The 24,265-nt window shown below is 44.9% G+C and overlaps 3 protein-coding genes across 4 annotated transcripts; all 3 read right to left on the reverse strand.

Moving 5' to 3' along the window:
* Window positions 1-1,489: 1,489 nt before the first annotated feature.
* LOC135370800 (eukaryotic translation initiation factor 3 subunit C-like) lies at window positions 1,490-16,780 on the reverse strand. 2 transcript variants are annotated; one of them, XM_064604656.1, is made up of 20 exons: window positions 16,675-16,780; window positions 15,647-15,754; window positions 14,841-14,906; window positions 14,610-14,686; window positions 13,623-13,744; window positions 13,335-13,506; window positions 12,512-12,612; window positions 11,511-11,620; window positions 11,065-11,194; window positions 10,346-10,608; window positions 10,096-10,270; window positions 8,984-9,142; window positions 7,905-8,189; window positions 6,976-7,101; window positions 5,752-5,905; window positions 4,237-4,320; window positions 3,800-4,113; window positions 3,310-3,472; window positions 1,740-1,799; window positions 1,490-1,561 (listed from the first exon to the last, which is right to left on the reverse strand). In XM_064604656.1, the coding sequence occupies exons 2-20, from the start codon at window positions 15,739-15,741 to the stop codon at window positions 1,533-1,535; spliced, it is 2,685 nt and encodes an 894-aa protein (XP_064460726.1). In that variant the 5' UTR covers window positions 15,742-15,754; window positions 16,675-16,780; the 3' UTR covers window positions 1,490-1,532. The 2 variants fall into 2 exon arrangements, with proteins under 2 accessions (XP_064460726.1, XP_064460727.1); XM_064604657.1 differs by lacking the exon at window positions 16,675-16,780 and adding an exon at window positions 16,415-16,433.
* A 3,361-nt stretch (window positions 16,781-20,141) lies between these two features.
* LOC135370801 (vacuolar protein sorting-associated protein 29) lies at window positions 20,142-21,002 on the reverse strand. The gene has a single exon (XM_064604658.1). The coding sequence runs from the start codon at window positions 20,912-20,914 to the stop codon at window positions 20,366-20,368; it is 549 nt and encodes a 182-aa protein (XP_064460728.1). The 5' UTR covers window positions 20,915-21,002; the 3' UTR covers window positions 20,142-20,365.
* Window positions 21,003-21,800: 798 nt separating this feature from the next.
* LOC135370239 (NADH-cytochrome b5 reductase 3-like) lies at window positions 21,801-24,158 on the reverse strand. The gene is made up of 3 exons (XM_064603941.1): window positions 23,899-24,158; window positions 22,840-23,229; window positions 21,801-22,290 (listed from the first exon to the last, which is right to left on the reverse strand). Exons 1-3 carry the CDS (start codon window positions 24,142-24,144, stop codon window positions 21,994-21,996), a joined length of 933 nt encoding a protein of 310 aa, XP_064460011.1. The 5' UTR covers window positions 24,145-24,158; the 3' UTR covers window positions 21,801-21,993.
* Window positions 24,159-24,265: the final 107 nt, after the last annotated feature.

A 24,265-nucleotide genomic window follows, 5' to 3' on the forward strand; every position in this document is an offset into this window, starting at 1 on the left:
GACTAAAGGGAATCAAGTGAAAGGGAAAGTTCGCCCCCTGGCGTCCCATTCGCGTCGTATCCTAGCGGCGCTGCAGCAAACCACACGACCACACTCTACGCACGCCAATACAAACCCATATGTGTAGCATACAGGACCAGAACCGGCCTTGAAGTGGAGCCATCGCCATCTATTGAATACGGAGATAACCTTGTGCGAAAAGGTCCCTTTTCTAGCTCCCGCAGCAGACCCGGGGAGGAGAAAACTGGATTATCTCGTCATCGGCCCCGCATGACGGGTGGTCACGTGTGTACCTCCTCCCCCACACCTCTTTCTAAGATATTCTCTGCAGCGAGGCTGGAGGCCGAGGAAACGCCCACATGTCCTCGCACTGACGTTGCGCATACGGCTTTCCGCGCGCGAATTTCAAACAGCGTGGAAACCAACGTTTTATAATGATGAATTATACAGCTCGAGGTGGGAAAATGTGAAGCAAGGAATTCGGTAAACAAATATCTGCGCTGGAGTTATCTCTACTCTACTCTCTAACTCTATGGAGTTATATATCTACACTATCCAGTTCAGGAATCAAAGAAGGCAGCTGCTGAATATATCAAACAATTTTATCCCACAAAATTTTCCAAAAGAAAGACTAGCTTTGCAAAAATGACATATAACTAGAAAAAATAACGTAATTTTTGTTAACTAATAAAAATTATGTAAATTTTACCGGTTACATAAAACGGCCTACACCGTGATGAGACGGGCCTCACAGAATGTCACAGAAGGACCAAAATTCATTAATGAAAGCAAGTGTGTGGGGCAGTGACATTCTGTAGCATTAAAACCTGGACAAAAAGATGTCAACGAGAAGTAATAATCGTTTGATGTGCAAGCAAGAGCCATTGACACAAGCACAAACATGTACAGAAGTCAAGAAAAAGAATAAACAAAAACAACTGAATTTAAATTCGCAAGTCACAAAAGGTTTGAAAATGAACTGATCTCCAATATGTAAAACACTCAAAAATATTTAAGAAAGCCACAAGAAAAGCATATCCATGCTAAAGGCTGTGGGAACTTTCTCATAGTTTTGAAAGTGACCCAACATTGCCTGGAGGCTTCAACCACGAGACTGATAGGTTAACACTTATCCTCTACATCTGGGAGCACTGTCACAGGATCCCTCGCTCTGCAGAGAGAGCACGAAAATAGCATACAATACTAAAGTAAAGGCAGAGATTAAAAAATTACCAGTACTATACTATTACTATTCTGTACCATTTGATTTGTAAACGTATTATTTTCTTTAATTCGTTAAATAAAAACTTTACTGAAGCCTGCAAAGCTCTCAACCTCTAAGCTAACCGCATCAAAAAGTTACGCCGTGCCAACCACCCTTATTCAAACAATCAGCTGGAAGGCTTTTGTCAAAAATCTTGCATACTAACGCTGCTCATTCTTCGAGGTTTGTACAGCGCAGTTCGAATAAACGATACCAGCAGTGCACTCCAGGAGGTCTTTCAATTTTATTGTTCCCCATGTAGTAGAAGCTAATAATTCCTCTGCCCCTGGCGTCGACCTGAAATGAAGAGAACAATAATAAGAATAAAGCTTATCTTATTACTTATCTTATCTTAGCTTATCTTATTACCTATTATGTGCCCAAGAACAGCCTCGAGGGCCTTGGTGTTACAGCATACGGGCTTATTAGGTACTAACAAAAATATACTGCTGGTGGCAGTGGTCATTTTACTTACCCCAATTCCTATCACGCTGGCCATAGCCATCCTTAGAGTCCCTGAAGCTTTGTATGCCACCTAAAAAGAGAGCAGAGTCAGTATCTTATTCAATGCATCGTGCTCAAGGATTGGGAAAGTGACTTTTGGCTTTGCTCAAAACCTGGCTTCGTTCAAAGAGCATCCTGTCAGGAGCCACCATGCATAATATATTTACGGCATGGTGTCTCATCATGGCACAATTAAGGTTACAAGAAGACCCTGAAGACCCTGAAGACACGGCCACGAGCAGGGTTGCCAGGACAAAATCCTGGAAAGTCGCCAACATGCCAAGTGAAAATAGCCAAAAGTAGGAAATTGTGTGCAAGCATCATGTTGAACTGAATGAAGAGCTCTTCATCGAGCGTTAAAACCCCAGCACACAAACAAAACAGTCCGAAGGACATTGTACCAACTGGGGTAAAGCCGATCCTCGAAGGAAACAGGAACAGATGCACTGTGTGTGTACGTCGGCATTATATGGTGCACGATGAAAACTACCCTGCTTTTGGTGCACAGGAGCCTCATGGGTGCCGTGAAGAAGTATTCACAAAAGTAGCCAGAAAACAGCCAAGCAAGCCGCCACTGCCCAAATCTCGGCACGACGACCGTAAGTAAGTAGCCAAATCTGGCAACCCTGTCAATGAGCGGCGCAGCGTGAACTCGAGGTCCCGCCCGGTCGCCTGGCGTCACGTAGCATCACTGTAGCGAGCAGGTCCAATCTACATGCAGCGAACTCTCCACTACACAGTGCAGCCCCAGCATCAGTCTTTCACTTAGCGACTCTATGAAAGAAGGGGGAGGAGGGTGTGGCTAGAGGGCGTGAGGATCACACCTCTCGTGTGTGCAACAGGTAAGCTACAATCGGAGCTGGGCATCCTCACGAGGGGCAGATGAGAGTGACGGCACCCCCACCCCATATTCACCCCACGGAAGCTGAGGTCAGGCTGGGTGAGAAAAATGTTTAGAAAAATGTTTGAAATGAGGGAGGTTCATAGAAGCAAATGTGAGGGGAAGCGAGGGGGAACCCTCTGTTGGAAAAAACTGAGGGTGTGGGAAAAGACAGTGAAGGCATTTGCCAACCTCCGGCTACAACATTAGTCTTGTGCAAGCCTGCACGAATCTTGTTGCACAACATGAACAATTTTCAGTAGGGGAGGGCCTTCCCTGTTCCTTTATAGTTATTGGTACAGCTTGGGACAAAAGTTTACGGAACACGGCACTGGCCTATTTCTTCAGTGAAGCGGCCCCATGCTAGCTACCAGGAAGAGATCTGATAAGAAATGGGCTATTCGGCTATTATCAGCTATTAAATCGATCTTAATCGATCGATTAAATCTATCGATTTCCTAGTAGGTGTGTCTGCTCCTGCTTGCCGCTGGGGCGTCATCCCAATAGAGAAATGCGACACACCGGTGTTCCGTAAACTTTTGTCCCAAGCTGTACTACGGCATTTAGTAAGTATGCACAGGCCTGCCCATAAAGTAAACAGAACTACTACAATTACTACTCAATACTACTAATTAACGCTGGTCACAGCACTCACTCCTACCTGCACTGCGGCCAAAGAATGAACCCTGCTTAAGTTCCCAGAGTCTCTCGTTATACTCGATCAGACTGGTTACTTTGTCACACAGCTGCAGGGCCAGGGCTTGGATACGTGAGGGTTCTGTCTTGTGAAGCACCACCATTAAGTTGGGTTCGTCCAACGATGCCTAGAAATTAAATGAAATCGCATCATACTGCTGAAAATGTCATTTCATTTTATTGTACTTCAATCATATATAAATAAGCAAGTTTTAACATAGGACTGCGAGGCATTTGCCTGCGAAAGCTGTCAAAGAACAGTCGGCCCAACTTATAAAAGCAGAGTTGCTACCAGTGGTCACAGTGAGTTGTTGAAGGCATACGGGAAAACATTATTGGTACAATGAACGTGCAAAGCAAGGATGAAGTTGTACTAATGAACAGAAGAAGAGGATGGTTGAAGCAACTCACGTGAAAGGCTTTAGTACCACAATAGCAAGAATGCAGGTCCTCACCATGAGCTCTTCGCTGATGATCATCTTGCTGATGATCGAGTGCACGACGGACTTCTGCAGCTCAAACATTGCCGACAGAGTTTCTATGGACAGCGAGTCATAGACGCAGCTGTAGGTGAAGAGATAGGTGCGCAGAGATTCCTCCTTGATCTTCTGCGCTATCATAGCACGCACATCGTCAGCCTGGTGAAACAGGTCCCACACCTTGGCGTTCATCTTCTCGTTGATGATGAAGTTCTGGCAGGCATGCCAGTTGCCCACACGCATGGCCTTCGAAGCCGCCACCACGTGCTCACGCATGCTTTCCGGTGGACCTGCGGGGATTACGTAGGTCGTCACCGTTTCCCTTGTGGCCTTGCACAGTGTTGCGTACACAAAGAAAGCTTGTAGATTTTTAAGCTGGAGAGGAAAATAGTGCTGCAGACAAAGCTACGTACCAACGAGTGGCTGGCGTTCTGTGTTTCTCAGTTGGTAGTGGAAAGATTTGCTGATCATTCGCTTTCGACCATCCAGTTCATGAGCTGCAGGAGGGAGGAACTTGACTGATAAGAACGTCTGATAATACTTTTTCTCTGCCACAGCTACGCTGCAACTTACTGCAGGTGTAGCTCAGAATTGGTAGAAACGAGATCAAACTGCAGTGCATAATTTAGAGCCTGAAGTTTTCGGAAAATATTTTTTTCAAAATTCAGGGGGCAAATACCGGAGAAATAAATTCATGTCCCAAAAACATACAAATTCGGGTGGAAAAACCTTTCCAGCATTGTAAGCTGAGGGAGAAATCGAGCTTTATTTCTCAAAGCAATAACATGCACAACCAACATGTTTTACCTAAGCTCCTTGTTCACAAAAAGCATGGTGCTGATCTGTAATAGTCCATCATTCATGCTGGACCTACGTAGATCTTGTTGTTTTGACAAAATCGTGGATCACGCCCTGTGCCTGCTTTTCGCATTCTTCTCTGGCGAACGACCGTGTCCATCAGCATGGGCTGCTGTCTTCGTTCATTGCTAGCCTTTTCTGCACCTGATTTCAGCTTTAGGTGCCTTTGGGACGCAATGTGTTTATGGAAGCGGTCATACGGCTTTCTGTCTCGTTTCGAAGAGATTTCAATTGTGCAGTACTTGCAACAAAGAATACGGTTGCTGCCATGGCAGATGAAGTCGACGGAGTCGAAGGTGCACCAGTTCCACTTTTTTTACGTCTGACTAGTACTTCAAAGTCCGTATATCCGCAGCAGAGACCTCGGCTGACTTGTTTCAATCCCCCATTTCGTTTGTTCTTTGCTGCGAGCGTCAAAGTAATCCCTTCTTGCTACTTTCGGTTTCCACTCCTCAGTGTTCACCACCATCCAGAGAGTCGTGCTGTATATAGCCACTCTCTCAAAACGTCTTCTCGCACGGTTGCTGACTGCAGACTTCGTCAACAGGTGGCGCTGCATTCCAATATTTTTTCTCCCTTCCTCCTGAAGAGCCGTTTCACGGGTATTAATCGGGTTTAACCTGGAACTATTGATTCGGGGTGCAGATTCGGGGAAAAATTGGTTAAACCCGAAAACTTCAGGCTCTACTGCATACTGCAGTGTACATGTGATATAGTGGAAACATATTTCATAGTTTAGGGAAACAAATATCATCATACAACTAGCATGACACCTGTAGATTAGACATTTCAGACAACCAGACATTCCTCTACACCAATCACCGGGCTGTACCGTAATGACGTCAAAGCACCTCGGGCGGCTAGTTGCGGGCATTGCCACTGTTGCGCACGGCCGTGATTTAAACAGAAAAAACCAATTCTGCTATATTTATGCATCGAATGAATCACTTGGCACAATGCATTTTAATGGGCAGCTTAACCGCTTCGTTTCAAGAGATGGGTGGATAGTGACCGAAGTGCTTTCTGTCCTTCTTTAAAGACTCTAAGACAGCCCAGCTCTTATAACTCACCTGCCATTTGAGGAATCTCAAGTAGCATGGCTGAAACTAAGTACACACACTCGAGCAATTCCAGATTGATGTGCTTGTGGAAAGGCATCTGCCTTCGCTTCTCAATCTTCTCCTGCTCTGATGTACGCTCATGCTGTCGCTGTGGCAGAAGGCCCTGGAATCCAGAACGTACACATGTAGAACGTAACAGTGTGCTATGACAGCTGGGCGTGAAGCAGGCGGTTCCTTTCCCCTCCATGATGATGCTTACAGAAACACAAAAACTCAAAAACAACGTGCTCTCAGATGAGAGCTTCAACGAACACTATACAACCAAAATTACGTTGCTTAGTGCACCTGTTTACAGCAGAAGACCGATTTTCCGGACTTGGCGGTGACCGCAAAGAAGTCAGAATAATGCAGTAGTCTGAGAAATTCGACGATCACTTAACTTTATATCGCCTCGACTGCACTAAAAAATGCGTCACCTAGCGGTACAGTTCAAAAGTCTTAGAGAAGTCTCGCCTAGGATTCCCATTCCCAATCCAATCCAATGGCACAATCCAAAATGGTGGATTCAAAGTTACCCCGTAGTGCCCAAAATGGTCATATTGGTGCCTGTCCGGAAGCGTTTTAGTCCGGAAAGTCGTGCTTTCGGGCTTCAATCCGAACGGAAAAACAGTATAAATGTATTAATTATATGGCGAAGGTCACAGTCCGAAAACCTCTGAAAAATCGCGTCTAAAAAATCGGCCAGCTACTTTATCATGAAAAAACTGGAATCTCGAAGAAGCAGAAACGGCAGCAGAGAATAAGCGCTGGCAAGCATGTTGTTTATCTGTGCATTTTGGAAGTAGTCCGTCCGGGGTCTTGTATGAGTACACCAAATCGTGCACAACGCTGCATTTGTTTTTAACAACTAATTTAACCATCATTGGTATCATTGATGAGAAATGTTCCGATGCAACAGATTATCGAAACGATTCCCCGGCAGGTGCCAGAGACCGCCACGATTTTACTTTATATGTCACAGCATTTCTTTAAAGTGAAAGAACTCCGCAGTGGGGCACATATGTCTGCGATGGTCACTCAGTAGCAGTCATGGTCACTCAGACAATTAAGAGTTCAGCACGATTTTGACTAAGTTTGTAACCGAATGGAAACTTGGTGTTGTAACACCGGCAAAGAAGTGCACAAAACAAATTTAAGCAATCCGCAATAGCACTGTTTTAATAAAAAGCCTACCTGAGCAAGCATTTCTTTTGCCCTGCCACCACTCTGAATATCAAGGAGGGCATTGTGAGCATCTCGAATGTTTCCGTGGCGGAATGCACAGAGTCCCAACTGTACCAAGCTGCGGTTGTACATGATCTGTCACGAAAGATGAAGACAGCGACACTTTCAGCATAAAGGCACGGAACCATTCTTAAAGGGGCAATAAACAGGTACATATACAGGGCACACTTTTTTTTAAATGCATCGTGATACATTGCCGATGGTGAACATTTCCAGAAAATTGTTGTCGCAAAAAGTAAATAATGGCTCCAAACCGACTGAATATTCACTGCACTCTTTCGCCCTTAGGCCCCGCCTTGCGATGTCCTGTCGACAATAGCGACACGTCGTTTTGACGTCGCAGCATCATGAGCCAATTAGAATGCGGGACGCTTATACATTAATTTTGTTGTAAAATCGAGAAGTGAAGTCAATTCTAAACGTATTCCCACTTGTCAAATCCAAGATAGCCAGTTCAAACCGTACCAAAAACTGTCCACATTCTATTTCACGTGCGCACTATTTTTTCAGTGCCGCACTGCTCCGCGAGCTCACTGCGATGCTCCCGCAACCGGTTCCCTCGCGAGCTGGAGCTTGTGTCAGTGGGGTCCGTCACTGGCTAGGAGAGCAAAATCTCCCCTACCTCCAGCGCCTAGAATTCGGTGTTGCCACACGTCGGATCACGGTGACGTGACCCGGTTTCAAGGACAAGGAGAGACTCGCGTGCATTATACACTTTGAATGGCACTGTTTCGCTAGAAGCGAAATAATTTCATATTTGGACATTGTGAGCTACGTTCTTTCATCGAGCATAATAATTGGAGAATATTCGTCGACCTGTCTTGTACCCCTTAAACATTCCCTGTACCGTTTCACAATCAGCAAAATGGGCCACTCACTTGAGTGGGGACGTCTGAGTGCTGAATGCTCTCCTGAAGATGTGACATGAGCATCAGGTCTCTCGCCTGGTACCAGTTGTCGTGTAGGGCATGGTGGTAGATGTGGCACAGGATTGCCTGTGTGCGAATACGATCTGTGTTGTCCTTCGCGTATATGTACTTGCACAGCTGTTCCATTTCCTCCAGGCTCGTGTTCTGGGGAATCTCGGGCGAGTCCCCGCTCTTCTCTCCCTCTTGGACCTCGGCCTTCTTTGCCTGCCTCCGTTTCAGCACTGATGCATCAAACTGCACGAAGGTGGTTTTCAAGCGGATGAGTGCCGTTGCCATGAACCACTTACCGTATTTGCTCGCATAATTTGCACACTTTTTCTCCCCCCCCCCCCCAAAAAAAGAATCTGGAAGGTTGGGGGTGCACAAATTTCGTGGGAACGTTCGTTACGATATTCAAACGACACAATATTTCAAAAATTTTAGTACGCCTGTCACATCGACTCTCAACAGAGCCGGTATTGACGTTGTCACTGCATTGCACAAGCGCGAAAGAAGTACCAAATACCGCGCAACCGCCGATGGTGGGGAGGCGAAATGCCGGCCCACTACAGCTCACATACCTGTGAAATACGTCGAGACGCTGCTGGAAGACGCCACTAGTCTCACTTGATAACCGAAAGCACGCTGTGTTTGCCAACTTTTTTATGTTGTGCTGTAAGGTAAGGTTTGTGATAGCGTGTTTGCATAGCGTTTCTTTCCGCGTTTTGTAGTTCCAGTGACAGTATCGTCCATTGCGTCCGTGGACCATCACCCAAAAGTGCGCGCAAATCAAACAAAAGCACCGCAATAACTGAGGTAGCACTAAAGGTGTTGCGAACAGCAGTTGCCACAGTCGCTGAGACGCGCATGCCAGATATCCGCGCGTGAAAAACCGCGGGTGCGCAAATTAAGCGATTTTTTTGTTTTCTTGTCATTTTTAGTGCTAAACTAGGAGTGAACAAATTATGCGAAGGCGCAAAATATGCGAGTAAATACGGTATGTTGACAAAAACGGGAAAGAAAAAAAACGCATCACAGACACAACATACCTTATAATAAAGGTGTTCTATGCGACGGAGGTAGACACGGCAAAGCTCCGAAGAGGAACCACGGGTTTCCAGGTATGCCTGCAGCCTTTCTATTATTTTGCACACCTCTTTTTCGTCTTTCAGCCTCTCTACGTACTCGGGAGAGTGAGCATCGCAGCCCTGAAAGAAATATGGCCACATTTTCTGTGAATTTGTTAAAACAAAACTTCAAAACACAGATACGTATCAGACCTGACCAAGACGAACCTTCCTTGGAATTTTATGAAATGATCATTACACCTGTGCCTATTCCATGCAATGGCCGTGCAAACAAACAAGCAGCTGTACAAAGCCGTCTCACTATTTCACATTGTAAAAGGGGAAATTAGACCACTCAAGAATGTTATGCATAGAGGACCCAGATTTCCGCGAAATCTCGTCGAATTGGCCATGTCTCGCGGAACATACCGTTTACCGCAGAATCGTCAGTTTCTTTTTGTTTTTTTTGCGGAATATTCGGTTTATCACAGAATTATGGGCATTTCTTTGCTTGGTGTCACCATTCTGAAAATTGGCTTCACCTCACACTTCCTGGAGTTGGTTAGTTTGTTATTACAGCTCGATTTTTCTATAGCTTTCGCACTCATAAATGTGCCACCAGAAGTTTGCCAGTTCCATAGACGAGTTGCGTGTGCAAATCCCTCTTTGCACACACACTGTGTATGTATCTCTTACGGTAAATTGAGATTCGCTTATACTCTGCGCATTTGTGTGATCCTGGAAGAATGCAGAAACTTTAGCTTTTGACTAATTTCCATTGCCCGCGGACTTGTAAATCCCACTTCGCGTAAAATTTAATTTTTCACCGCAGAAAGCTAGGGGCTTTAGTTATGCATGCCCACTCAATGTCATACATGAGGTACACACAAACTGTGATAATTCCATTTTCGTATTTCCCTGTTATCTCACATTGACGACGTCTCCAGCATAAGGACTTCTATCCACTTCAATGGATCACCAACCAGCTAAATTTTACCCCTACATCAACGCAATGCATTTGATGATACACACGACTTGAACAGAAACAGTAGAATCATTTAAAAAATCAATGGCACAGCTTTGCATATCATTACCTGCAACATCTTGGTGAATTCTTCGTCCATACGTTCGACTACGGTCAGGATACATCCTTTCACTTTGTAGGGTGCAGCCGTCAGAGCTTCGGATTCCTCCGCCACGTGCTCACCAACCGAGACGGTTGCGTTGTCAGAGAGCACGTCTAAGCACATGTTGATGTACTCCAGGCACCTGGACGCGAGGAAGATCAGGGTCACTTCCAACAACCCCGCAAACTATATAAAGGAAAATATGTAGGGTACCCACTTGTGCCACATGTCATATTTCATGCACGTCGCGATGTTTGGGTTGTAATCAAAGATGGCCGACACCACGGAGAACGCAATCTTCAGCTGGAACCCCGGACCCAGGTCGTGGGTATTCGAGATGACAAGAAGCTCGCAGAGTAGGTCAATCTGCTCAGAGCGGTCGGTGCCTTTCTTGCCACGAGCTGCTAGGATCTCGTTCAGTTTCTTCAGCACTACTTGGTGGTTTATTTCGGCATCTTTTGCAAACATCTTAGGTTTTTCCTAAGTGGAGAAATACATACTGTCAGTCTAGAACAGACAGCAAATTCCGTTGTCCAGTTGTAATTCAGCAATTTTGGGAGGGGTTGTATGGGAACTTTACATGGAGAGGAGGATCTCACCCCCCCCCCCATTTACCCTTACCATCACCAAAGCTATGAGTTCGGGGGTTTTGAACCCCCTGAAAACCCTTCTCCTTGCTACGCCACTGATTTCAACTGTGTGACTAATGTGCGTGAAATTACGGTAGCATAATAGCTGGGACATTAACTTTGACTACAATGAGCGGTTAGGATAAGCCTTGCCATTGAGTCTCCTACATAAGTAGGAGTACATAGTTCCTACATAGTACCTATATATATACCTACATAGTACCTATATCAACTCGTTTGAGAGAATAACAGTTGCGGTCAAAGAATGACAGGACCTACATCGTGTCGTTCCTAAAAAAATCCTCACCATGATGAGTGGCACTCCACCCTTGACTTCCTCCCACCCTTCTTCTTCATCTTCTTCCTTGCTCCTTGCTTTCTGTTCACGTTTCTTCTCACGTCTCTTCTGTTCCTTTTGTTCGTCTTTCTCCCCAGACCTAGGAACGATGTCACTATTTAGGCAAGATTATTGTCTCGCAACGGCGTACCATGAGCAGGGCCTGATCCTCTCGGCACATCCTGATTTTCTCTTAGTTTAAGGAAAAACACTAATAATATGACAATGTCGGGACACAGCAGACTGCCATGACACGAGGCGTCCGAATGAACCACTTCAATGAAGAATCTGTGGTAATGGCTTTGTCTAATGAGAGCTGATGGGGTGATTTTTTTTTTACATCCGATCTCCGCTGCAAAACAGCCTGCATCAAATTACAGTACATGCATGCATCACTGCACAGGAGATGCACTCACTTTTTCAAGAATTTGATGGCCAGGTTTCCCCCGTATTTTTCGTCGTCACTGGAAAGGGAGCTTTCACTCTCTCCAGAAGATCCCCAGTCCATGGAATCATCATCTGATTCCTGTGTAGTGCAACACAAAAGGTACAGCCACAACATATACAATGCTCGTAGCATATGTGACACAAACATTCTTGCAACAAAATTCCACTGCTCCGTTTCGGTTGTTCTCCCTGTGTTATAGCAGGAAACCTTTGCACATAAACTAGCAGCATAGACTAGCAGTTGCTCTCAGGCTACTCTCATTCCAACAGCTGATGGGTACACTTCTTTTCTGATGGCAGCATTTACATGTTCGCAAACATACAAACCACACTGCTGTCTGTAAGCAACTTCACAGTTGGAGTTTTTCTTAAATATTACTGAACATACTGACATATTTCGTCACGTTTTATCGTAAAACTTTACTTGTACCCGAGTATACACAGCACGAACGGACAGAAGTATAGCGCTTCAGAACAACAAGAAACAGAAATGGAGAGCTCTCATGTTGCTACATGCAAACACAATCTTATGCAATTGCATTTTATGTCATCAGGTTGTCCTGCAGCATATAGCCTGCTTTATGTGCAGTTAAAACGCATAATTTAAGTTTACAAATGTCAGCTTATTCTCAAGGTGAACATCCCACTGCGACGTTTTCGAAACTAATGGACTAAGCACGATACTCCACAGTCAACAACAGAAAGCAAGAAAGCCAACAAATGTTATTTTGCAAAACCACTGGCAGACGTGCAAGTACTGTATTGCATTCCGTAGTGTCAATTTCAGCACTGAACTCCTTATCAATCTTTGATCAGTGACCTTATCTGATCATCTCATTCTGCTATTGCTAACATTCAAATCACAGCTACAGTAACTTTCCCACAACTGCCATGATGGTGGTTATAAACTTTCTACACGATATTCCGCGTTATTTGAGTCACACTGTGTGTCATTAAAAAAAGATCTTACCTCATCATCTGATCCTCCCTTCATGAACTTCGACTTGGGCTCGTCTTTCTCTGCCTTGGTGGGAGGCTTCTTCTTGAAACTTGTGTCTTCATCGTCAGATTCTACAAGGGATTCATCGAGGGTTATATCCCATAAATCTTGCACCAACAGGGAAAAATGAAACGGTGATGAAACATTCCCTACTGCCCACTAACACAGGGATTTGTACTTTTTAAAAACGAGCTCTTTCATCATGATTGACTGGCTGATGTTGGTAAAAAAAAAAGGAACACAGCCTCAGTCCAATGCCACAGAAACATAGATTAAGGAGAACTAATAACCATGGGTGGACTAAAGTGCCCTTTTTGTGTACAGTCTCCAGACTGTTATACATAGAGCCCTGTGTTTTAGGGTAAAACCCGTTTTTACCCCCCCCCCCCCCCTCAAATTGGCACCACCGTCATACACGGTAAAATGTATGCATGGCTGTTTCGCATCTTGTGCTCATCTAAAGTGCAAAAACCGCTCTTTATTTTTTCCTACCCGAAAATCTGCTTTTCCTCTTGGTATAACTCGATTCTATCTTGCCGTACGGCTCCTGAAATGAAAAACCCGATTTTTACCCACCCCCCCCAGCCGATTTTCAAAACGCACAAAACCCAAAGACACAGGGTCCCAGCTATACCCCGTACAGTGAAACAAAATGTGAGCAAAATAATTAGGCAGGCACCCACCACTGCAGCATGCCAACACATTTGAGAAAGACGCAGCTGTATTGCAGAAGGAAGGGACATCATTCATACGTTTGTAACCACATGTAACCACAAAAGAAACCTTGACGTACCTCTGTCTTCTTCCTCTTCGCGCTCATCCTCTTCCTGATCAGGGTTCTCGCGGTACTTTTGGATGTCCGCTTCAAAATCCTTGTTATACTTGCGCAGTTTCTGACGCAGAGTAGCCAACGACTTCGAGTTGTTCTTCGACATGTTCTTGCGTCCGTCTCGGTCTTCCCAGCACTGCACGGAGAGGACACGGATTACCCTAACATTGCTTCGCACAAATTCTACGACCACAAATGAAAACGAACCCCCTTTATGATGCGCAAAGAAGAAAAAAAAGAGAGGACACATACCTCGGACACAAAATCCTCCAACTCCACCAAGCTCCTGATATAGAACTTGGGAACCACTCCATTTTCCTCTTTCTCGATGACCACCTTGGCCTTCTGGTATGCCTTAGAGAGGTTCTCAAAGCCTACAAATTCAATGTTTCATAAAAGAGTTTTCCACAGTGGACACGGACAGGTCAAGTGCTGCGAGGGGGAGCCAGTACCAATGGGCCCTCCCGCTTACATTCACAATGGCCAATTTTTATTGCAACTCATATCAACGGCTCCTGCCTGCTCGCCAACACAAGCTTGGCGTTACCACCTGTGACAAACTCTGTACCGCTTTTTTTGTTGAAACGTGGAATTTCGAACGGGAGTGATACATTCCACTGCGGAGTAAACCTACAGAATAATAAACCTATGGAATAAAGTCCCACTGCGGAATAAACCTTGTGTCTTCAGAATCTTACTGAAATTATGCCATTGCAATTCACGTACCTCACACTGTCTTCTCATAAAGTTATTGTTCCTCAACGTAATGCTGAAGTAACAAAATGATGATGATGATGATTCGGGTTTTAATGGCGCATCAGCGACAAATGCAAAAAAATAATTAATTTCCAGTTTGAGAAGTATGACGTGATAGAGGACACAACCGGCAATGCGTCTGGCAACCATGCTACTTGAAGGTTGATTTCCGCCTTGTCGCCACAGCTGCTGGCAGACTTCCAACGTTGGGCAGAGAGCGGAGACACTCACACTGTTGCTACGAAAGGGACGCCAACTCTCGACGACATCACCTACTCTTGCAAAATCCTAATCTATGGAGTTTTGGGGGTTCCTTCAACAATTCGTTGAAGCGTGTAATGATCATTGACAACATTTATATTTAGTGCAGCTATTCTTTGAGTCAGGCCGATTTATATAATATGGCATAAAATAAATATCATTTCTTGGCCATATTGGCAGGTTGATCTCTTTGTAATAATGGAAAGCAAACAGATTACTCACTTGTTAAAAGTTTACTCATGTCTTTGATCTTCTTATGATTCTTTATCTGCTTGATAATTTCCATAATCTCTTCATACCTTGTGGAGGCAATGACAAAAATTTGTTCGATGACCTCAGTGGCAAATGTAAGAAAGACGAAAAGCAGCACCAAATAAAATCAATCAATCAATCTTAGTAGTCCACAAAAGACCAAATTCTCTAGCATGGAAATTCTACTACAAGAAAGCGTACCTCTTTTCACGGGTGCTGCGAACAACACGTTTCGTTTCTTCTTCATCGTCACTGAAGGCATAGGCCCTGCGGAGGTCAGAGAAAACAGCACAAAGGTGTAGTTATGTTGAGGTTCATCGTATCACAATTCTTTTAAGCAATTTCAAAATATGGGTGAAGTAGCCTGCTGACTGTCTACTGTTATTATGAAGCACACCCATAAAGTAAGTTCCGACTGCAAGTATTGGCACTCATGCATGGCTGTCACCACTGTGGGGATGGGCGAGAGTTTATTTGTCCCCTGGCGCGTGACAAACACTAGTTTGAGGAACTAAGATGGTGTTGAAGCATCTTTCTTCGTATATTTAAAATGTTGAAGGCAATAGAGTGGCCCACTGCCTCTCCTATTTGCTGTGTGTGGTTCAAGGGATAGGTCTCGAACAATTCGTGAGAGCAGACGACGGAGCAGACGACGAAAACATTTTTGTCGTATCCATCGAAGCTTAGACTAGCCTACCATACTATAGTTCCGTAACAGGCAGCATCATTCCGACAATAGCGGATGCAAGAAATCACGCCCGGCTATGACAATCGCCTCAACAACAGTGAAAACAGTGTAGAAATTTAATTTAAAATATGTGGAACAACCCAGTACAAACAGAACATCTTCAAAAGATGTTTTTGCGTTTGTTTAATAGCCTATGGAAACTTACTTCCTGGATATCTCTCATATTTACCCACAAGGACATAAGACCGATTGCCACCTGGCTGTGACATACGAGCAAAGGAATTGAGCCTAAAACAACCCAAGTCAAAACAAAACTCACGAGGTGATTGCTGCTGCCTTCTGGGGCACCTGCTCCTCCTCAGATGACTCTGTCTCAGACTCGGAGTCTGACCCTGTGTCGAAGAACCTACTCATTTTCGTTTATCACCTGGAAGATAGGGAGAGAGTAATGTAAGTACAAAAATGCCATAAATAGTGGATGTCAGACAAACATTAAATGACTGAGAATACTGAGGCCTCGTAACACACAACCGCAGCAACTGAGAGAATGGTGCATGATCGGACACAGGCCTGGTACACACAACACAATGCCATTGTAAGACCATTCGTAGACCGTCTCGCGTTTTTATCTTCGTGCGAGCTTTCAGCCGCTATGTCATTCATACGACATTTTGTGCAGCATGTTCGCAGATGAAACATTGACTTAAGTCAACCGACTGTCTGTCTAAATGAGTGTGAATGACGGGAAGACGTTGAACGCGCACTTGGACACACAGTACGTGTTTTGTATTTCGGCATCGCCCTGTGAACGTACGTAAACTTCCACTCGACAACTCATTGACGGCTTACAGGCAGTGCACTACAATGGAAATAACTTACACGAGTGACGGTAAATTACAACGCAAGGCAGAATGTGAAACGCAGTACGTTACAGAACGTAATATTATTTAGCGGAAAGCATAGTATTATAGAAACGTTCAGTTTTCCGGGACCATATGCAAACGTCGTGGAAATCAAATCAAATATGGCCACCCATAGCAAATGAACACGCGGAACAGTCTCACTGATGTTTCTCGCACATAACTACCTGCTGAAACTGTCGACCTCACACAGACAAACGACGAATGTGCGATGTAGGCAAATATTTAACGTAAATACATTGATACAACGTTTCAGAAACGAAGGCTGTAGCAAGGCGGCAGTCGGCACTACACGAACATGTGTATTGTTTCGTGACAGCTGCAACTACCTCGTTATGACAATGACCAGCGTTACATGCATGTGATGCGTTGTTACTGACCAGCGCATAAATTTAGCGTTATGAATAAATTTTATCTGCAACAGTACCTTCTAAATTAATTGACGGGAGACAGCACGATCACAGTCGTGCAGATTCGCTTCACCAGAGGGCGGAAAATATAGTCACATAGTTACCAGACGTGCCCACGACGCCACGACAGATACAGCGATATACCGATATACCTGAAACACGAAGACATGATGCCTCGCCGTCAACGCCCCCAACAGTGGACACCGTGTGCCAGTGCCCTGTTTCATAATAAACTGAGCGAATCTGAACCTGAACCAGTCAAATATAATGTGGCGTATCATTCATCGCGAACCGCTGTACTTCCGCGGCTCGTTTCGGGAAAATGCGACACAGCAGGATTGGATATACAATCATTATTTGGATCCACCCTCTCTTTTTTTAGATCCTGAGTCGAGCACGTAGTCTGACATTTTAATCGCCAAACTTGCAAATGAGCCGAAACCAGAACGACGCACTTCTCAAGCGCAAAAACGACATCCTTCGGCTTGTCGCCTGCTCCAATCCTCCAATCAGCTCCATCACTGCAAAACACGTGGCCCTCTGCTCCTTTTGCGCTCGAGAAGCGTTTCGGTTTCTGCTAATTGGCCGATTTTGCGATTTATATCTCAAAGTACGGGCTCGTTTTAGTATATTTAAAAAGGGGACGGATTTAAATAATGACTGGCTACAATTCTGCTCTCCGAATGAAGTTAATTAACGAGTTTAGGTAGGTAGTCGTCCAGTGACATACGCTTTCCCACAGGATGTCTGGCTGTCGTAGTTTTATTATAAAAATTCTGGAAGGGATAAAAAGCACCCTGTACAAGGAAAGCTTTCTAACCCTCTATGCTAGTACAAACCACAGGCAAGAAAGAAACGAAGAAAGAAAAAAAAAAGATACACCGCATTCTCGTTCTTTCATGTGTATTACAAAGTAATATTCTGACGCAAAATAACACCAGCATATAAAGCATTGAATACTATAGTCAGCGCGAAATGCACTTCCTCCAAAAGTAACTCCATGTCCAGAAGCACCAAATCAAAGTGTCCAGTAGTAGTCAGCCGGTAAACGTCATATTTCTGCGTATAGCTGTGCTCTCAAGTGCAATCTCTCCCGCTCGCCTAATTGTTTGCTGCATGTCCCGACCGAAGGTTAGTCCGATGGCCACCAGAACTGCAGACACAAGCAAGACTGCCACAACAGTGAAGACGTTCACCACGAGGTCTGGTACCACAGGCGGCGGCTTCTGTTCGTGAATCGTAAGAACCTCGGGTATATCATCCATTTCCAGATCCATGCCGACACGATACGTATATATTTGCTGGTCTTCTTGCTAGGACTCGCAGACAGCATGCACGTGCACGCAAAGCTCGTTCCTTTGAATGTTATTAATTATCTGCGAACACCTAAACATGGGAAAAATAATGATTACTTTTGAGTTCTATCATATAATTTTCCGGTCTGTCCCTCGGAATGCCGTCCCGAGGCGTGCTCCAGAGGGTCAACCGGCCCGGACGCCTTCCCCAGATGAGGCGCCATGCGGCCGGCAGAGGTCCCGTTTGTGCAATCATATCATAGCTAATCATAGCCTCCTATATAGGAGGCTATGGTGCAATATAGTGATAGCCGAAAGAATTTTTAGTGCAAAATTTTGAGTAATTTCTATATTTTACTTTTTAGCTGTCATGTCTACGTAGCTAACGATAATAACTGTATATGGAAACTGTCCTATATAATTTTTTATACCACTGTATTTTTTTATGGCTATTGCCCCAGACGAGGGCCGGGCCACGGATTGGGAGTGTATATAAATATGTTGTGAAACACTGTTCCATGAATTCCATGACACCCAAGTTTATAATTGAAACACTTTTTATTTTTAGGATGTAAAGAGAGAGGGAAAAAATGCCATTTAACTTAGGACACAACAAGGAGAATTTATATAGAGTTTTAAACATCCTGTAACGCTATGAACCATTGTACAATTTGTTGTCTTGGATGTATCTAGTAATCACAACTGACCTTTACAATATGTAGTTGTACATTTACATTTCTGATATCCAATAACAAAATATTTCCTCACATGCATCTAATTATAAGGTCCATCTTTTTCGCCTGCACCTCCCGAACTAGTTCAAGGAGTACAACCCTCTCACGTTCCTTTTGCCATAGACCTCGCATGCATTAAAGAACTGGTGCAGTACTTTTCTTCTGGAATGGACCTTTATAATGCGTTTTCATTTTGCTTGCACCTTTCTGTTTTCATTCTTTTTGCTTCACTACTTCACTGAGAGAGCCCTCACCACATGTGTGCACAGTAGATGGTTCTCAATACTATTTTTATTATAATGTCCTACCAAAATATGGAACATCAACACTCATGCAATACCATTTTACCTACAAGATGTTTTCTTTTTTAAGCACTTGATCCACTACTGAAACCACTAACTGGAACGTGAATTTTTGGTTAATTTCACATGGCACATGCAACTTTCCGCCAAATTTTTTTACTTTCCTTTTGTTTCTTTATGTTCAACTTATTTTCTTCTCTTAGTAATAAATAGTGCATATAGTAAGTCACTAGCAGTATCGAATATGTTTGGTTACATTTCAGACAAAAATAAAGGTTTTACAGATTCCTTGGGTCATATTATTGCCTGGGAGGGACATAACATGGATGCATGCGAAGAGCAGAACATTCTCAAGGTGATGGTCTGGCTGTCGTCTGCCTGCCACATTGTAGCCACAGTGTTTGATGGCATGGCAGCCCAAAAGACTATTCGATGCGACATGCTTTCAAGTGAATCTTCCTTGCAGAGTTTTGCTTCAGAAGAGATGTTACATGACAAATTATGATGGAAATGAACTAAAAATCAAATCAAAAGGTGTTGCTGGGAGCCATAAAATGTGCCATAATAAAAACAGTAGCTATTGTAAAAAAAAGCAGTTACACTGTCGACTTAACGACGATCCTTAAATTCTCCGTAGTCATGTTTCTTATAAACAGAGCAGTTCGTGCTATCATATACTGCAATATCACCACGGCAGAATTCAATACATTTTCCTCTTCTGTATTGCTCGGTGATGTAGAACATACAATGCATAACAAGTTTGCAGAGAAATGAAAAATGTACAATATAGTGAATTGTATTTTTCAAGCTGCGTTGTACAGCATTCCCGATATCTATGGCACTTATATCGTAGGCGAGCTGCTGGTGTGTCTGCACCCAACAAATGTGAGGAAAAGCTGGTGCGCTGAACAAATAATTCCCAAACCAAGCGCAGCATGCCCTAGAGCTGGTTGCTCGACTGAATATACATCCACAATGTTAGATAACTTTGCCCCTTGCAGCTGCAAGCTCCTCAGACTTTGATGATTATCATCGATAGACCTTATAATTTTCATAGTGGGAAAATCCTGCTCACATCACTGAATACTGTGTTTAGCTACATGAAATGTAAATACTGTGTTCTCAGCGATGAAGAGAATACTACAAAGTGGAAATCGTTTCATAATCTGCCCAAATTTATACAAATATTGGATACATATGCTACATCATCTTGAAAAGCACTTGACAGCACTGCATACATAGTTCTCTTACACACGAGAAGTTCACTTGCAATGGAATGGTACATAGAATTATTTGTTTACGGGGGGGGGGCAAATAAACCTGCATTTATTTACAGGAGCACGTGAAGTGTCACAGCAATGAGGTCGTAATTCCGGCTTACGCTTTCTTATACTCGATTCGCTCCACCTTCACTTCGTCGCCGATGAGTTGATAAACGTAGGTTACCACAGTAGATGACTGGATATCCATCAAAACAAACGACGGTACCACATTGCTTTCCAGAGCGTTGTACGCACCCGTTGCAGATCCTGGGTTGATGTAGAACTTGTTCTCGTGTTCGTACGCTTCGAAACGATGGGTGTGACCAGATATCAGAATGTCAACGTCCAGCTGTCTCTGCAGCAGGGCCAGCATGTCATGGTTCCCCCACGGCACAATTTGATGGCCATGGCAAAGCCCAATTCGAAACTGGCCAACTGTTACCACCTTTTGCTCGGGGTAGTTCAGGTTCTCGTCGAAATCCCCGCGAACAATATGTACGTCACTTGCCAACGTCTTCAGATAGTCGTACGATTCCTTCGTGCACAAATTGCCGGTGCACAAAATGTGCTGAATTCTTCCGGGGACGAGGAGTTTCTTGAACTTGGCTGGTAGGCTGTGGCATCTATGGGGCACATGTAAGTCTCCAAGAACGAGGACCAACATTTTAATACAATACCTCCAGCGCAAACAGCAGAGTTCCGAACACCGCCTCCTCGATTGCAATGCGTGTTCCAATGGTAAAAGATTTCAATGCTTACCGCCAGGGCACGCCACCAACGTTCCGAATTTTTTTTCGGAGCCCCGTATAGGAAGAGTATGGCAATCGGGAGAGGCGTAATCTGATGTCAACAGGATGTACCTGGTGTAACCCACGGCGTAGCCAGATTCCCCCCCCCCCCTCTTTCCCTACTTTATTTATCGTGGTTTTACAGTGAAGGGGCTCTATTATTTTGGCAGAAGGCACAAGTCGGCAATGGCACAAAAAGATTTTTCAATAGCATGTGGAAAAACGGCGATGCGGGCATTGAAAAATCCAGACCCCCCCCCCCCCCGGATGTTTGGCGATCCCCCTGGCGACTTTTTTACCTGTGCACCAAGGGGGGGCTTACTATTTCAGCTTTATAGAACGTAACTGATACTGACCCCCCCCCTTCTCTGCTTGAGATTCTGGATAAACCACTGGATGTGCCAGTGGGGGGGGGGGTTATTCGGGGGTTCCCCATCCCCCGAAACCGCACATTTGGCTGTGCATTTCGGAGAGCGAAACGAGGGTGAAATCCTCCCCCCATATGAGGTCCCCGTAGAACTCCTTCCGAAACGTTTTTTTCTGGGTACACCACTGCTCCTCATATTGACAATACAGTGCTACAACGCTTGAGTTCTCACAGGATTTTCCCGCAAAGGTCCATACGATATTCCAGGAGTCCCAAAAATCAAAAAGGAAGAAATCAAAATACACCGCGAAAGCGATGCATATATGCTTTCTCGTAGCTTTGTCACATGCAAAAGAAAAACTGAGTAAAGAACAGAACGACCGAAAGAACGCAGAAATGCGAACTAAGCTTTACTTCTTACAGCACTATAAACAGGTTGTTTCTCGTATTAATGCAATTTGCAACTCTCTAAGATGGTGGCTTCGTGGTAAAAAAAAAAAGTCAAAATCTGTCACTAATCCGTATGAAATGATGAATATCGGTAGCTTCGCTACTGTTATATAGCACTACGAGCATGGCACGGACGCATCAGTAGGCATACACTAAGCTTGCAGTATAGCCGAGCTTGGAGAGCGCAGGCCGACAGACCCTGCTGACAAGGAGAGGCGGACCGCAGAGCAAGATGAGTGTGTCCTGGCCAGCGGGAGGAAGGTTTTCTCTGATGTGGCCAACATTCAGGAGACCACTGCCATAGCGCCAGCCAGCTGGAGGCGTGTTGACCACGTAGAAAATGTGGAACTGGCTGGGATACGAATGCGCCAGGTCATCCAGCTCGTACCGCAGGATAATGTCGTCCTCAGTATGGTTTACGAAGATCAAGTTCACCTGTCATAGAGACACCTTATTTCAACGCCCATCCAAGATGCGTTCTGATAAGGGTTTCTCGCGACCTCGTCCGCCCCTAGCTTCGAGCATAGTTCAACTCTACCGGTGGCCCTGTCGAACACTATGACGTCATTTGTTTACAGACAATTCATTAGGAAAATATCGTATTTTTCTAGTGGGCCTCGAAGGTGACACACCGCCGCAGTCGCATCTCTTGAGGGCTAGTTTACATGTGGTCCACATGTGCGGGATGAACGACTGCATATTGTGCGGGGATGATCTGTCGCTCAGGTGCTTGGAGCCAGGCGCGGATCTAAGAGGGGTGGGGATGTACTGAACCCCTCCCTCTCAATTTCTGTCGTCACCGTGTGTTTGAAATGATTTCAGACAGCGCATGTAGCATATATACTGTCCAATGCCGCACCTCTTCCATTTCTGGTTGGTGCATGATCGCTATTCGCTAGGGCTCAGACTTCAGTTCCATCCCACTTTAACAAGTACCCAGCGAAAAGCTCGGGGTAGAAACTTCCTGCATGATTATATACCCACCTGTGTGTTATCTTCGGTGTCATTGAAAATGCAGCGAAGCAGCTGCAGCATGGGAGTTATGCCACTGCCACCAGCAATCATGCCGATACGTGCGACTTTGTGCACAATGAGACCATCTTTAAAAGAGAAGACCCCTCGGCCCTTGTACTCCATACTGCCCTTGGGTCCTTGAATATGAACGGAGTCGCCGGGCTGGAGGCTGTCGAGAAACTGGGACATGGTGCCTCCGCCAGGAAACTGTAGGGCAGTCTCCTTGAAGTACACTTTGACGATGATGTCAAAGCTGCCCCGCTGGTCCGTATGGCTGATTGGAGTGTAAGGACGCACCACGAGTCGACCCTTGATCTTGGCGTGCACGTAGATGTGCTTGCCCACTGGGAGGCCCAACGTCTGTCAAGTAGCACGAGGCACTTTGTTAAATTGGATAGACATGGGCTGAGGCGGATCCAAGTGTGTGTGTGTGTGGGGGGGGGGGGGGGTCCAGGTCCAGGGGCGTCCTATTCTTTCTAGTACGTAGTTCTCAACCACAGTTCATTGGCCTTCGCGTCCGATACCAGGTATTTGACCTTGGACATTAATCTTGGACTTCGAGATCAATGTCCTTAAACTACGAACTAAAATATTTTACTTTGGATTATAAATCAATGTTGCTCAAATAATCCACGAATTTCCGAAAGAACCTGCATAGTTTCAGATTTTTTGGGGAGCGGAGAACGCCACCGAGAGCGCGCTCCGGCGTCTGTCGAAGTCCTCCTCATGGTATTTTCTTCCCAGGAAGAACCTTCCAGATAGCCCTTTATCATTCGGTTACAGAACTGCCTTCCGTCGCGGAAAGAGTTCCTACGATTATTTCAACTGAAATTCAATAAATGAATTCCCTCCTCTCCCCCACTCTTTCCTGCTGTCCTACTCTATCCATCTCTGCACGTTTGTACGCCACTGATATAGCCACTATTGCTTCGCGGCGTTAACGCGGAATTAAATTCAAATAGTTATCGAAGCAGAATAAGGAGAAATCCACCCCAGCAGCATCTCGTGTGACAAGACAGTGAACCGTACCTGTCCCTGGTAAGGCAGTGCGAAACGAAGAAGGCGGGTGTTGTGGGTGAGCACCTCTCTCTCCAACAAGGTCACCTTGTATGAACTGTTTGGGATGAGAAGCAGCCGCCCTGTCCTGATTCGACGTTGGTAGCGCACGTAACCCCAATACGTCATTAATAGTCCAAAACCACTGAATGCAAGGGCCGTTAGAAGCCGGTGATGTCCTAACAGCGTGGGCCATTTTTCGTGCAAAAACGACGTCATTGTACAGCAATGGCGAGAACTTCTTCTTCTTATTCGCTTATCCGCGCCCCACGCACTGTTGGAACAATATTCTTCTTCCTCTTCTTCAGGAAAGTGGCGCATTGGCCACGGAACAGTTCGA

The sequence above is a fragment of the Ornithodoros turicata genome, chromosome 10 (genome assembly GCF_037126465.1).
Source record: "Ornithodoros turicata isolate Travis chromosome 10, ASM3712646v1, whole genome shotgun sequence".
In the NCBI taxonomy this organism is placed as follows: domain Eukaryota; kingdom Metazoa; phylum Arthropoda; class Arachnida; order Ixodida; family Argasidae; genus Ornithodoros; species Ornithodoros turicata.